General features: G+C 40.0%; 1 protein-coding gene across 4 annotated transcripts in view; it reads right to left on the reverse strand.

The window, feature by feature from the left end:
- LOC119658227 (serine/threonine-protein kinase tousled-like 2) overlaps positions 1–16,829 on the reverse strand; it is a 197,704-nt gene that overhangs the window by 128,815 nt on the left and 52,060 nt on the right. Inside the window, exon 1 of one of the 4 annotated variants that reach the window (XM_038065498.1) lies at positions 13,306–14,235. The exons of the other annotated variants lie outside the window; for them this stretch is intronic. Within the exon in view, the coding sequence (XP_037921426.1) occupies positions 13,306–13,326 (21 nt within the window). The 5' untranslated portion in view covers positions 13,327–14,235. Of the gene's footprint in view, positions 1–13,305; positions 14,236–16,829 lie in introns of those variants that run through there. 4 annotated transcript variants of the gene reach the window in all.

Raw genomic sequence — 16,829 nt, forward strand, 5'->3', positions numbered from 1 at the left:
TAGCTGTTTCTGGGCAAGAAATACAATAGAAGCAAACTTAATAGGATCCAAAGAATCGCATGTGCAGGTACTATTGGTACTCTGCAGTGGTTCCAGGCAGATACCCATATTATGCTTCCTAGACGTCCTCCTGGACCTTCATCTTAAATACGTTCTATTGTTCAGTGTTGTCAGATTCCGGCATGGGTCAAAATGCTGGACAGCGAAACCCTACGGTCATAGAACATGTTAAATGAAATACCACGGGTACTCTAGGCATTTCCGGCGGACTGCATCACATGAAAGCTGAGTTTCAAGAGAAATTTAGGGATGAGCTACCAGCCTACGTAAGCTGAAAGACCGACGATACATTGAGGTTACGACACGATATTATTTGCCGATAGATTCAATGTGATCTGCGTAGCTGAAGTGGGGGTATTCTTAGTCTTCGATGATGTACCATCGTATTTCAAGCGGAGGTACTAACAACAGTGGAGCGCTGTCAATGGCGAGGGAAGCCCCAAACGTAACATAGTCATTCTCATCGGAAACCAATGGTGGCATCTTTCGAGCTGGCGGTGCCCCGCAGAGGCCCGCTGAACAGTCTAGGCGATATACTAAAAGTCACTCTCGTCTGGAAGGGGTTCCGTTGTAGATACTCCCTCAATGTACGCATTTTGCGCCCCTAGACGGCTTAAAGATTTGAATCTACTCGCACTACTTGACAGCCGCTGACTTAAATTGGCAAAAGCTTACTATCTGCGGTATCTGCGGTTCTGTACCTATATTGGTTCGCGGCAACTTTCGGGCGAGACTCGCGTGAAAAATTAGGTTTTCCTCGATTGCTTTGCCAAAGGTACGTGCATGTTAAAATTCAAGACCAAAAGCAACATAATTTGCCCCGTTCGGTTTTTATGGTGCTGAACTGTCTTGAAAAAAAAAACTCACTGCTTTTATTGTTTCTTTTGTCTTTCGAAAGTAGTAGTTTTCCATATTCCGCTGTTCGTGACTTATCGAAGTACCGGTTCTTCTGAATCGATCGCATTGTTCTCAATTGACAGCAGCGCGATGTCCATTGACATTTCGACTGGAATTCTACCTAGCAATTAGCCAGGGCCTAGGTAGATTTGCCTAGATTATATCAGGGGCTTATCAAACAAGCTCCCAGCTAATTTGTTATATAACCTCTAGACGGGGTCCAAAGGCGCCAAATTTTAACGCTAGGAATTAAAAAATCATAAAAACTTCATTCCATTTCATTTTGAATGATTCTCCATTATGGTTTTATGATGGTTACGCAAAGACGAAAAGAAATATCCGTGAAAAAAACGGTTTGAACTTGGAGCATTGAGCTAACGTTCAACCAACTCGGCCAATAGCTAATAGCAATGGTAATAAAAATTTATCGCTTTGCTCAAATTTCTATCTTTGTGTTATTTACAAAAAACTATCTAGATCCTATCCAGAATATTCTAGACAACGCTTTTAAATAGAAAACTCTAACTAGAGCGTCTTCATCTTTTTTTCGAGCGTTTGTGTCGTTCACAAGTGGGGTCGGCTCGTCGTGATCGGTTACGCCATTTTGTTCTATCAAAGCCCTGATCTGGATGTAGCCGCGAGGCTTTCAAATTAAAATGATCTAGGCGTGTTACGCTACTAGTCCAGCGAAATATCTTCCTCTCCATTACCGCGAGACGATTTTCATTGTCTTTTATAGTCAGCCAATACTCACAACCATAGAGGGCAACTGAGCGGTAAATTTTAGATTTGAGACGTTCGCTGATACGTCGATCACAAAGAAGATGTGGAAAGCCACTGCACCAGGTTGCGCTAATGCGTGAAGCAGTTTTATAGCGCAGTTCTCCATTGAGTGATAACATTGACCCAAGATATTTAAATCGTCATTTCTGGGCAGTCACTGACAGTGATAGTGCCTTTTTCATGGGGATCGATCGAAAAAAATTCAATTTTATTTAAATTCCCTCTCAAACCATGTTGCATGAGGGGATCATTCCCTTTTTGAACACGTTGCTCAAGATCATTTTTGCGCTTAGACGCAAGGAAAACATCACCTGTATAAAACAGTCTATAGAGCGCTGCATATTGGATGTTCCATATTACAGTGTCCATAACAAGAACAAAGAGAAGTGGTGAGAGGACACTTCCTTTATGAACGCCAACAGAGACACGAAGCGGTTTTGATACATCGGCTGCACTTCGAACTTTAGATTACTTTACTTACATGATCGTTTCCTATCTCGGCGTTATCTAAAGAAGACTAGCTAGACTCCATTTTTAAAATATTCTAGACAACGGCATTACAGACGCAACATAGCCAGGGTCATGCTGGTTACTACTGGCCCAGGCTTTTGTGTCAATGCTCATCAGGCAGCTGCCAAAGTAAGTCCAAGCCATAGACGTCGATGAGGTACCCCACTGTGAATGCTAACTTGACCAGCCACACCTTAGAAAATACAGATTTAACACAAAGTGCACCGCTTGTATTTCAAAAACATAGTTCAGAAAACTAGAGGAACACATCCACGCCGAGACAGCGAGAGCTCCTAAGTAGGGTGTGGGGCGTTTGATTATGCTAGACTGGTTGAAGGCCGCGCAAGAAGATATGCGTCACTTGGAAAACACTAATATACGAATACAAATTATTTCTACTTGATCTCATAATCAGAAATGCTTTAAATTGAGACACCAAGCTCGTCTCTCCGTCCTCGGCCTCCATACAACCCTTCGCGAAGATCCCGTCCGTGGGGGAACAAATCTAGTTTCAGTGGCCCCTAAGATAATTTTGCTGACATCGCCGTTCGCAGCAAATGACACTCTGTAAGTCCAGGGACCGTTTATCATCACATATCCATCCATTGCATAGCTTCTATGCAGGTTTTCACTTTAGAAATTGCCCGAGGCAAATATTTCTTTCAATTGATATTGCATTAAGCAATGAGTTCTTGTCCCTTTCTTGGAGAGCTAGTTCCCATTGCAAACTAAGATCCTGCTATTGCGAGGATTACTGGAAGCAACCAGATAAAAACTTGGGAAAGCTTCTCCTCGCCAATAGCGATTACTAAGCTAGTTATCCATGAATTTTCACCTAACAAGAAGCGGCAATATCGCAACCGATGCTTTGTCGAGAAATAGCGATATTGTGATTTCCATTTTTATTTCTATCAAAATACTGATTACAGTACAATATGGAGATGCTATAGAATCCAACCTCTCTCGGCCTGTGATCACTGAGACTGAATAACGACGGGTCTATCGTCTATTTCCACTTCGACCATCCATCTTTATGGGTCAGAACTCTTAAGAAAGCGAATCTTTGACAGGCTGTCTTACTATAGCTTACGAATCACCAAGAGAATGATCCCGAAACTCATTGGCACAAGTATGTCAGAATGGGTACAAAAGAAGTTAGCTCGTTGCAAAACTGAGCTAAATCTTCACCATGATAGAAGATCAGAAGATGGCCCATTACAGAATATGACTATCACGAGTAGATCTACAGAAACTGCTCTGCAAGAAGTAGTGGATAGAACTGACCGCACAATATGCACCTTAGATGCTTCTTGGGCTTTCAATAATCTAGGAGGCTCTGATCAGAATAGGGTCGGTTCTTCAAAGCGATGTTGATGTTTCTAATGGGCGGGTTGAACGTGGTAGCATACGATAATGACTCTGCTATTAGTGAGATTTTAGACGGTAATTTTGAAAAAATGTGCTCTTTTGGCTGAAAGGATAGGTAATGTCACTATCTTGCAATGTAAAGCATCTTGGGAGAATATAAAGGCGAAATATACAACTGCCGATTAAGAAAACCTTATGCATTTGTGAGCACTACTGAAATCATGCGGTCTTTACCAATAGATGCACTGGCGCGTACAAATACTCTCAGGTTTCGTGAATCAGAATGCTGAGCAACTAAACTTGTTGACCGTAGGGATATTTTGAAGCTGTTACCAGGAGAACGAGGTCACCTGAAGAACTTTACTGCGGTATACCCAATTGGGGCGAAGTGGAAGGCCGGCTAGATGTTGAAAGGTTATAGCACTGTAGTTTTCACTGGCGGATTAAAAATAGATTGTGGAATTCTCTTAGAGACATAAAACATATCTCAATTGCCCAGTGTACCAGAATATGTCCATGTGTTCCAGGCGCAGATACTGGCAATATGGAAAGCTTGTGGACGAATCCTCGCTCATTCGAGGGGGCAAACAAGATTCCTCTCTTGGCAGTCTTTCGGCGGGTGTACTCTCGCTGGCTGCTGTAAATAGTGGAATTGGATAGATTTACTACCTGTGCTATATAGAATAGCAAAACCACATACGAACGTAATTTCACAGTGTGCGGTCAGAATAGCGAAGTGGTCAATAGGGGATCATGAAACTAGGCTCGGCGCACTTTATAATACGCACTGGTGAGAAGTTCATGCACTTTCCTTGTGACTGTCCAGCTTTAGCTGTTAGCTAGTTAGAGCTAACAACGGACATTAGGAAAATCAAACTTTTGTGAAATCAATGAAATTTGTAACTATATCTCAATAGTAGTTTTAGCCTATTTACCAAATTCCTTCATTAATGATGCAAGGTTTTGGTAAACCTACGTGATGCTACAAATAGAGCTTTCCGGAGACAATATTTGTAATTGTGGATTGAGGAGAGAGTAGAAAGATGTTTATGTTCCGAATTTTTTTTTAGGTTTCTATGGTAATATTCTAAACGATTCTACTGCGTGATTCAGTGTAATTTAACCTATGTGTTACTTTGTCTGACATCTCTTGCGTAGCTTTCAATTTTTCTCTACATACTTAGTTTAATTTTGATGGTTTAAAGACAGACACCCGTATTTTGAGATTCGAGGTTTCTTCGGTTATGCATTCATTCTTTTTCCGTCTGATCTGTTTAATTTTGGGCAGTTTCTCGAATCAGGTCACCGTAAATGTGCCCAGGATGCAACTTGAAGATACTTCTTTGCTGTTTATTGGATGATGCAGAAGGATATTAGACCTATGGTAAGCTATCTCACTGTATATTTCCATCCTGAAATGCGTTATTTGTTTGAATGAACTAAATTCTTTGAAAGGAAATAAATACCTAAGAAGGGAACAATTGATTCCCTCCCGAAATACGGTATTTCCTTGAATAAATTAAATTGTAGCTAAAAAGGAAAAACCGACCTTTTTTCACCTACAAATTTAGAGGCTTATAAATTGTCGCACCTGTAACCAAGTATATTTTTGTATCCATAAATGCAGATTGGGAAAGAGAAATTAGCGAAGGGAGCAAGAGCAAATTCACGTTAGGATTCCACATCGAGCCCTTTCTATAAATGTAATTCCTAATGCCATTATCTAAAATAAGAGCCTCATCGGCTCAAAGGCAGGGCAAAAAAAATATGCAGCAGCATAAATGCAACGCCCTGACGGAAGAGATGTTTGTTGAAAGAAAATTTGAAACCCTGAATAAGGAGCATGCACCTTATAAGACGAATCTGGCCTATATGTGTATCCTTTCGATACCATATGAGGGCTACGAGTTGTGTAAAGGACTACGGGTTGTGAATTGTTTCAAAATTATATATGGAAAGTCTTCAAATTCGACTTGGAGATAAAAAGCTTGAATAGTATCTATTATTATAATTCGTTTAAGCTGATTGCAAAAATATTTGATTCTGTGTACATCTCATCAGGTAAAATTTAATACATAGTTGAAAATCTTATAGGTTTCTATGCATTGCATCTTCCTCGGCAAGCACACACATTGTCGCATAATATATAGTGAAATTTTCTGCATAAATGAATACCTAGGTCAGCGATGGTTTCTTCTTCATTCCATTTACTATGCAGCACCTGATCTTCTAGCCCTTCCCGCCTCTTCTCCGCAATCGGATTTATCCATAAATTGAAATTTTGCAACAAAGATTTGCAAACATTATTTAGGTAGGCCAAGCTTCAACTACTCCGCTCTATGGTAGCGTGTAACTTCTTCTTTTCAGATTTCATTTTCCTCTTATCTTCGATGTATATTTCTTCTTTTTGAAATTTCTGCAATGTATTGACCTCTACCTGGACTGGACAACGATGAAGAAGATTTACGTCTTTTTCTTCATTGTCCGTTTCTTTTTTTACCTTTACTTCGTGTGAGTTTTTCTTCTCGTTTCATGGATGATCTTCGCAAGTGATAAAATGATTTTGTACATTTTACATTTATTCACAACAGTTAGTGTGTATTTCTCAAAGCGTATGACTTAAAGATGAGTTGAAAAGTTGAAGAAAGATTTTTTTCTGTTGCCAGTTTTCGTATAATAGAGGCAGCTAATCGAATAAAATCTTGACCCCAATCAATTAGGAAGTGGCGAGATGTGGTGGACATCAAAGAGAAGGGAAGAAAGAGCGGCTCTGGTAGCTACATTAGCACTAGATATCGTTAGCCATTGCGATCGTCGTGGACACCATTGCCCGATATAACATCTTGTATTACAGGCCGCAAGAAATCTGTCGGTATTTAGGCTCTGTTACACCAGCAAAATACCGTTAGTAAAGGTTTTACTTGCAATTTCCCATACGGGGGCATTGCACTGGTCACCGCTCACTCCACGTACGGCTGTTATAAAATTGATTTGCACTGAGATGATTCGGTTTGCTAGATGTTTATCAAGTGTGATATCTGCTTGATCGTCACTTACTTTCTAAAAATTTAGAAAGCACACGATTAGCTGAAAGTATTGTACATGAAGGTGATGGTATTTGCTGCAAGTCGGAATATTAGCTCCGGTGACCTTTCGAACGAACTAAGTAGGCGCATCTAAGCAGAAATAGACAAAAACCACATTCAAGATACTTTTCCCTGTTGGGAAACATTTCAGCATTATTTCTATGAAATATGAGATACGCCGAAGTTACATTTGGAAGGGTAATATAGTATTGGTGAATCCCCATTTCGAAATCAACAATTCTATCAAACTCCACAACTTTTATTCGTTTGATGAAAGAAAACTACAAATTTATTCAAATTTGCAGATCGATTTATGAATCCTTACCTCAAAAAAGTTGTTTATTCTAAACGTAATAAATTATTAATAAAAACACTTTTACCAGAGAATTTGTAGTTCCAGTTATTGGACGAATCACTTACCTGTAATAAAAAGTAAAAAATGTGATTAATGGTGTGTCATTGGCAAATAGTTTGAGAAAGGCGAAGAAAATTTTCACACTTTATCTCAATTAATTTTTGCTTTAAAAATTAATTTACAACTTGGAAAATATATTTGCAACGTTTTGAAGTCAATAGAAAGTCAGTGAAGTGATGTTTGTCCGAAATATGAAAGTATTACTAATTACACCATCCACTTGCTTTGTATATACCTAAACGTTAGTTTTAATTATTGCTAAAAATATTGTTTTTAATAATTTCTTTATGGAAAAACAAGTATAATTTTCTTTTGGTTGGAACATACAAAGCAGAATAATATATTTTATTTTATTTTCTAGGCAAATGAAGGTTAGGTATTCCATAACGCAGATTAAAGGAGCCAAGTCTGAACAGCTGTAGCGCGGCCATTTTGTTCTTTCCTCGTAAAAAAAACTGTGGGTTTACATTTGCACAACAATGTCAATATGCAATTTCATTCAATGTAATAAATACACTCAGTTAAAAAAAAAAATGTTGAAAAACCTGTTATCAAAAAGGATTTCCCTCTTAAATCGAAATATTCAAAGATCTAAGAAAATTAATGTGAAAAAGTTAAAAAAACGTCCCTTCTTGGTTAACAGTGAATACTATATTTCGATAACCACCTATTTCCATCAGATTGCTTCTCATGTTAAGGGTGATCAATTATGATGCACACAGTAAGTGTGCATAGGGAGCAAATTAGTCCCCCGTGAGTTAACTTCCATAAAATTTCGAACCCAAAAATAAATTCGTAGAAACTAATTAATATAAGGAAGAATTGTATTATAAAAGTCCCAAATCAAGCAAAGCTAAATAGGTTTGTTCCCAAGACCTAACCTTCTTTACAGCTGTTCTGTGTTAAACCGACTAATCCAATACCTTGCTGAGTTCCAAGGCCAACAAAGCCAGCAGTTGTCCAAAGTGGTCTTGGCGTCCAATATGATCACAAGAGCTTCTCCAACACTGAGTTCAGTTTGTCATAGAGGGTCCTCTGCTCTACATCGTAAGTACAGCTCAATCTCGACATCATGTCTGTTCGGTTTGGATGACGCTACTTTACCCGATTTTGTTGTGTCTGTTAATGGCCATTAACCAGGTGCAGTAGCGCAAAAACGCTTCTCTGGGCAACAACAACGATCAGCGAGGTATGAGGTATTTGTTTATAGACTAGGTTGGGTTGAGTGATTGGGGAAAGCCGCAGTACCAAATTTTCTACTTAATGGCTTCCCACAGTCGCGTCGTTCGCAGACTCTGTAAATTCGAGAATGTCTTCGAGGTCAGAAACTTCGAAGAAAATCTTTCCAAGGAATCTTTGTCTAAGGTCTGAAGAGGCCGAGCATCTATATATATATATGAAATGAAGAGCGGTCTCCTCTCTACAAGGGGACCCACAAAATTGCCGTTCTAGAGACTTTGTGTTTTTTTTTTAAAAAACTCTTTCCCCTGTTGATACCTTTTCACTCACTCTTCAGAGTATGCTTGGCAATGAATGGCCCATCATTATGGAGCCAAATCTCTGGCGGGCCAATCTCATCAGTTTCCTCATTGACAGTGATGTTCGAATGCCCTGGCACTTATCAGGAATGCTTCTCTCAGTCGGCGAAATTCCAGTAGCAACTAGTAGCAGCTCTACACCAACAAGTTTAATATGGTATTGCTATTTAGCGGTGATAACGTTGCCCAGCTGCCGGAATAGATTTGATTCAAGAGATTAGTATGCCTGTAATCTCGAAAACCTTTTCTCTTTAGTGATTACGACAGAGTATATCTTCTCAAAGGTAAATCTGAAAATTTACTGATTAGTAGATATCAGAGCCATCTGATGTTTGCCTAGGGAGTTTCAGATAGATGCACGATTATACTATTTGTCGCCTTTCTACACGCCAATGATATCAAATGTATATGTATCGTTTGCTGCTTTCTTTTTTGCTTTCAATTGGGGGTGGTTTCTAGTATCGTGGACGGCTAGCTTTTGGATAGGTGCTACCAGCATCCAGCTATGCAGGCATACGTCAAAATAGACCCCCGGTTGGGCACTCGGGCCCGGAGTTTTACGCCTCTACGCACAAGGTCGAGCCGTTGTTTATTCTCCTTCAAAGTCTGTCCCAAGTATGATATCAAAATCATACATGGAGATTTCAACAGTCAAGTAGGGACGGAGACCGTATTCAGGCAATACGTTGCCTCCCATAGCTAGGATACCAATGATAACCGAATGCGGATTATCCAGTAAGCCGTATCGCACGGAATGGTTGTTAGAAGTACTTGGTTTCCACGGAAAGCGGTCCACAAACAAACATGGCCCTCTCCAAATCGAACGCCGCCACCTCTCAGCCTTGATGAATGTCAGAAAAAATATAGGGAGGTCAATATATGATAGACTCGGATCACTATCTCGTTGACATAGTGTTTCCAGCTCGAAATACAACACCACCTACAATCCCCTCTGACAATCAGGTGAGAGGTAACACTGAAGCCACTCACTTCATTAATTAGATAGTTTGACAAACGATGCATTTCATTAAATAGAAGGGAGGGGAGAGGGGAATTGGTTTGGTAGTTTTCAACAAATTTAATGGCCCTAGCATATACGAAAGCTGGATTGGCAATGCATTCTCTGTGAATGGCTTGGTGGGTTAGCTCGCAATTGCTGGATTTCTTGACTGGCGCCTTGCTGTTTTTATCTTTAGAACAGTCGCCTGGTTTATGAAGATATCCACCTATAACTTCTCATATCCCGCCCGGAATCTTGACAGTTTGAGCATTGAACAGGTTCTCGAAGCTTATGGGATTGTAATACACTTGTGTAAAAGATAACACGTTTTATAGATCAAATCAACTTCATTTTTCTTTAAATTGTCTTTTTCCTTAAAGTCGATCTTTTCGTTTCCAGTAAATCGCCTCACTTGATGGGAGCAATGAGAAGAGTTTTCTCCAGTTAGTCCAGAGATGTATTTGACTAAATATTTATTTTGTTCACGGAAACACCACTTAACAACTGAAACTTTTTTGAATACCAGCGCACAACACTCGCAGACAAGTCTCATGGAAGACAAGGATGGTTTCTATAGTGAAAGATTTTTAACATATTCAAAATCAAAGTGTTCAATCAAATTTGAGGAGCGTAAAAACTCATAAAGGAATGTTCTTAGTAGGGTTAACACATTGAAATTATATCTTTAAAAAAAATGCACCAGAGTTCTACCACTCAAGCGCCTAGTAGCCCCTAAACCCAAAAAAAACGTCTTCTCTCAGAATACATCAGCTCTGCCTTCAAAATGATGGTTAGGCATTTTGTCCGCCAAAACGTTGCGTTCAGAAGCATCCAAAAACATGAAACTTTCCAAAACGTTTTAACGCACAGTCATCAGGGTACTATTATAGACCACTTTATTTCTGTGTCTTATTGTTCTCAGAAATACACCCAACGATTTGCCAAAATAACTCTGTTTCATCTCAACGTCATGGGAGCTTGGCTCACGTTGTCGTCGTCATTATTGTCACATTTATTGGCTTACCAGTTAACAAAAACCCTTATCAAGATATTTCGCTGTTTCTGTAGCTATTCATTTCCGTCTTTTTGGATATTTGGTCAGGAAATACATGCTTAGAATCGGTTTTGAATTGCGTACTGCGGTGAAACTCTGTATAGAAACAGAATTGGGGCAACAATTTTTCGTCAAACTTTTTTATGCATCCTTCTTAATATTCCGATACGGGAAAAGTGTACGTGACAATGAGCAATTGTAAAAAAATTAAAGAATTGATCCCATTTTTAAAAATTAGAAAGAAATGTCAGAAAATTCTGAGGAAATCATATCAAAGGGAACCCGCCTTAAATGTGATAACTGAAGAAATATTTGAGTGCTTCCTGTTGTCGCAAAGTCAAAAGCTAAATAGAGAGAAAGCAGGTTGATTTTCACTCCAGATCTTTTAAATTGACCAAATCAATATCTTGTGGATCACTCCACTGGGCTGTCGCAAAGGAAGCTCGCGGTTCAAATCATGACCAGAGATCGGAGACCAGTCGACTCAGCTGTGGATGAGTACTTAGCGCAAATCACGGTAATAATCATGGGCGAGCGAAATGTTAACCGCATTACCAGTATGCCGTAGCCCTGTAGCGTGTCGTTACGGTCTTGAATGAAGTGCTCTAACACTTTTCAAGGGCCAGATTCAATTGGATTGAAGCACCAATTATTATTATTATTGTCTGAAACTGCGAAAGGTACCCCAAATATATGTTCGAGAGAAGGATTTTGGTTAGAGCGATAAAACAAATCATCTTCATCATCATCAACGGCGCAACAACCGGTATCCGGTCTAGGCCTGCCTTAATAAGGAACTCCAGACACATCCCGGTTTCCCCCTAAAAGCTGCCTGGCGTCCTGACCTACGCCATCGCTCCATATTAGGCAGGGTCTGCCTCGTCTTCTTTTTCTACCATAGATATTGCCCTTATAGACTTACCGGGCTGGAACATCCTCATTCATACGGATTAAGTGACCCGCCCACCGTAATATATTGAGCCAGATTTTATCCAAAACCGGGTGGTTGTGGCTCATAGATTTCGTCGTTAAGTAGGCTACGGAATCGTCCATTCTCATCCTTCGGAGGATTCTTCTCTCGAACGCGGTCAAGAGTTCGCAATTCTTTTTGTTAAGAACCCAAGTCTCCGAGGAATACATTTGGACTGGCAAGATCATTGTCTTGTACAGTAAGAACTTTGACCCTATGGTGAGACGTTTCGAGCGGGACAGTTTTGTAAGCTGAAATACGTTCTGTTGGCTGACAACAACCATGCGCGGATTTCATCATCGTAGTTGTTATTGGTTGTGATTTTTGACCCTGGATAGGAGAAATTATCAACGGTCCCAAAGTTGTATTCTCCTATCCTTATTCTTCCCGTTTGACCAGTGCGGTTCGATGTTGTTGATTAGTTGGTGTTCGGTGCTGAAGTCGTCACCATATACTTTGTCTTCCCTTCAGTGTATAGAATTTGATAATAGAATATTGAGCAAATTGCAATGGAGATGGAAAAATATGAAGTTGTTTGGAAATTTGTGAATCAGACTTGCACAACCTATGCACTCACGTAGAATTGCGACTGCTCAATTCTGAGATGATACCCTTGCCCTGTCAAGATGTCCAATTACTGATGGATAATGAATTGTCTAAAATTTGCTCGATTTATCACCGATTTAAATGACTCGACTAAAAGGTGCTACTGGTCTGTAGCGTGTTCAGTGTAAAATTCAAGAGTAAGTTCTACTCGAAGACGCGGGACTTTTTTCACTGTACCTAAAGCAACATTTGAGCTCGGAGTGGCGATCAATCTTTGGAGAAGAATCGCATTAATAGCACCGACTGATAGTCAGAAAGAACGACTCAAGGAATTCTGCATAGAGCTGGAGCTGAATACGTAGGAAGTGGCTATAGAGTTGTGTTGACAAGAATCCAAAGCCTTATTTGCAAATCATGAAATCCAATCTGATTCTAAAAATTGTTCACGAATCCCATTTTTCACAAAATCTCAAAAACAGGATACGCAGAAATAAACGACGAGGAATTAAATGAAAAAATGTTTATTACTGATTTTTGCTATCAGAGAATATCAGTATATTTTGTAAACTTTCTGGCAGTTTGCACTAATATATTACTGTTAGTGATACGACAAAATATGCGATAATGATTTTGCATGGAAACAAAGTGAAAACCAAACTGTGAATGAGAAATTTTCCCATAGTTTTAACAAGGGTAGCACAATATGATTCAATTCCCTTCGGGGGTACAGCTTAAGTCATTTCCTGAGTCGAGGCAGAGGACGGCAAGGTCAAAGTTATGGTCACCAGCGGATACCCAATCAGTGGCGCGAGAAGACACAAGGGAGACTAAGTTGTGTTGTCTTGAGTCTTGGCAGTTGTGGGAAGGAATAATAAAACCTTTAATAATTACATGAATGATTATGTGGAGGAATAATTTCGCTTGCTACCGAGGCTGCAGTTTCACAAACAACTGGCCTCTTTTTTTCTGATCGATAACTAAACAAAGTCTGAATTTTATTAGAGGAATGTGCAAGATTGCGGAAGAGCTCAATACGCCACAGGAAATGTCTTTATTCCAACAAAAACAAAATACATACCCACTCCTCAGCGAAAATCATTTTTCTCGAATCAATTTTCCTGCTGTGCTGCAGCAACCACACCACTCGCACACATCACTTTTCCGCTATACACTCTCAACTTATCATTTATTACTTTTCCTTGTTATTTTCTCCTTTCGAACGTAACGCCAATCGAAATAACCAATATCGAACTGTTCCAAGTTTTTATCTTTATCAAATGTTATCATCTAATAAAAAATCAATTGAGGGGAGAGCAGAATTCCACCGTCGTTGTCGTCCGGAATTAAGTCACCCGTTTTTGTTGTATAGACGTGAAATTAACGCCACACGCAACTTGTGTTAGAACGAACCCCCAAAAGACATGGCCCCAAGTACACGAAAAGTATACTTAAAACAACAGAAGCTGCCATCAGGCAACAGTCTGCTGGAAAGTAGACACGAATGACGAGAATTTCCGACTTCCGCAGTTAGTCCGACCCAACAACACACTGGATGGGGGTCGGTTGGTCGGTCGGCCTCCAACGAGGTCCTTAAAGTCGTCCTTTCGTCATGTATCGCCTCCGTTTTACATAGCGCGGCAGGCATTTGCTATCAAATCAGCACTAGGCCAGGCTGCATGCATGGCCAAAAGTTCTCACGTTCGCAAGGGTTACATCTGCCATCGTGAGACTTGTGGGGAGTTCCCTGGATCTCAATTCCGGGCTTCAATAGTGAATCCCGGAACAAACGTCGAGTGAATTGCTAGCCAAAGTGCTGAAGTTCTGTGCAATTTAATTTCCAACAGGGCCTTCCGCCAACCCAAAAAATCACTACTACTAATCCGCTCCAAAAGAGCCTTGCAACCATAAGAAAAAAACCAGACCAATTCCCCCACAAGAAAAAATCGATTACACGAGCAAAACGAACCGAGAAACAAACAAGAAATCAATGGCGGCTCCAAGTACAAGAAGAAAAACACAAACACTCGCCCCGCGTGATTATACGGCAAACTTATCACCGCTATGAAATAAGAAACGCCATATTACCAAGTATATCTCTATCTTCATTCCGTATGTATGTGCATATATTTTCCCTGGCATGTACACCGCCAACAGCTGAATCGACATTTCTGAACAGCACTGTCAGCCATACACACCGGAGATTTTCTCAATCAGCTGATCGCATGCAGCGTTGCCAGATTACGGAGCGATGACACACTCTCGGCCCGCGCACCTGGCCCCTGTCCCGTGACGGCGATAGAACCGCATTATTGCTACGTCACAGCAGTCGGTGGCAGTGTGCGATTTCAAACGACCTCTCTCACTGTAAATATCTTGTGAAGTCACAACACGCTATACGTATCGCTAGCAATAATAACATGCAGCATAACAACAGTGGCGCACGCGAAATGTTTACTGACGTGTTTATTGTTTTTCTGAACGGGCGGAGGATTGAGTGTGACTTGGAAAAATGGGATTCATTTGATAATTTGTTTGATTATGAACCGATTAAAAACATTTTCCTTATACTTAAGAGTTCTGAGGTTCTTATTGTATGTCAACTAGAAATGTTTAGAAAAAAAGAACGACTGATGCTGCAAACAGGTGGTAATTAAAGAGATTGTGGAAATCACCTTGCTTAGACCTAAGCCAAATTTTAGAGACATTGTCTGCCACTTCCAAGGACACCTCTTTTTGAACTAAGCAAAAGAAATAATTGGTTCGACGGGGAATACCAAGAAGCGTACGAAAAGAGAAATGAGATGCACAGGCAGGACACCGAACGAAACACAAAGGCGAAGAAAGGGAACCAACCTCAGACAGCAAATAGAGTAATAATAAAAGGGAGAGATATCTTTACGACGAACTGACGAAAATTGATAATAATTTGGCGAATGGAATCAGGCAAGCTTACAACGCAGCGAAGAGCCTGAGACGACAAAGAAACGCAGCAACGATGGCCGACAACTCACTCACTTGAAGCAATAAAACTAGCTTAACAGCACATTGATCCTGTACATTGTAAAATTAGCTAGCAAAGGCCAGAAAAACAATAAAGCGCCAGGTATTGATTATATCCCAGTAGAACCAATGGGACAGAAATACTATCTATAATCTGGTCCGCAACATCTGGTGGGATCAAGAGCGAATACCGAATGAATGGTGAAAGTCTTCTATCTATTCTATCCTCAAAAAGGGGACAAGCTGCAGTGTAAGAATTACACAGTTTATTACTGCTTTGTACGAGCTACAAGATCTTAACAAAATTATCAAAACAAGAAACCAGTGTGTACGTAGACAGAACGATTAGAGAATACTAAAGAAGGTTCCCACCTAGTCTATCAAAGACCAACCAGCTTTTTGCCTTCAAAGAACCCCTGGAGAAGTGCTACATTTAGTGTCCACCATATATTTATGATTTAGTACACCGTGCTATAAACTCGAAAATACTGTATAAAACAAAAATTTGCTTTCGGAATTCCAGCGAAATTTATTCAAACCGTCATAATGACGCAAGTCAGGATCAACAATCTCGCGAATGCAATTTAGCATTAGAGCACGACGTACAGAATGGTATGGAAGTCCCATCATAGTGTCACCAAAATAGCTAAATAAGAAATGGTCAAAGGTCTAGAACGCATGGATTTAGATGGGAAATGCGGAACATGTTTCAAATGCAAAATGTCGACAAAGCTCTTCGGTAATTCCCAAAACAGAGCCCAGAAGACGTTAGAATTTCTTTGCGACAACACCTAGTAGTTGAAGATTTTGTGCGCTGGGTTAAATTGATGAAGCGCCCTTTCACTACTCCTCTTTGTTCTGGTTACCGACACTGTCACGAGGGACTTTCAACGTCAAGCTTCTTTTTTTTTGCTAAATGAACGATTAAGGGATCCTAAGGTCCTAAAAGACGGAGTACGTTGCTTCTCATTTCGTCCGATCCGACATCAAGTGGATGCGGACTTGGGACCCTCCAATCCTTAAACAAAATATGTTCAGCTCTAGCCCAAAGTATGGACGGATTTACGCTCAATATAATTCGCAATAATGTTGTGTTCTATGAATTATATAAAGGAGCGTTCAATATCTGCGAGCCGCTGCGGTCACGCTGCCCCCAGAGCAGAGGTGAGGCAGTGTCTAACGATTTGCATCTGCCCTGGTAAGAAATCGTAAAGCAATCTTCGTTTATTATTTTTTAAGTATGGGTGTTAAGCCCTAAATGTGGGGTCCATGGTCCAAAAAAAGAGGAAGTAAGTTGCTTCCCCTTTGGTCCGACCCAACATCAAGTGGATGCGGACTAAATCCTGAACAAAAAAAGTATATAAATTGTTAACAAATCCATTTAAAAGCAGCCTTGTTTGCACTGATGAAAGGAACAAGTTGTTACCGAAATATCGGTTTTTGCAAGATTAATAAACATTACTATCGAATAAAAAAGACAAGTCTTAATTATTTCAAATTATATATCTCCATTAGTCATTTCTATTCTAGATTTTCAGCGAAAAATAGGCGCTTGTTTTGGAGATTTTTGTACAACTCCGCCATTCTAATGTTTAGTAAAGT

This window comes from Hermetia illucens, chromosome 5, assembly GCF_905115235.1.
Source record: "Hermetia illucens chromosome 5, iHerIll2.2.curated.20191125, whole genome shotgun sequence".
Taxonomy (NCBI): domain Eukaryota; kingdom Metazoa; phylum Arthropoda; class Insecta; order Diptera; family Stratiomyidae; genus Hermetia; species Hermetia illucens.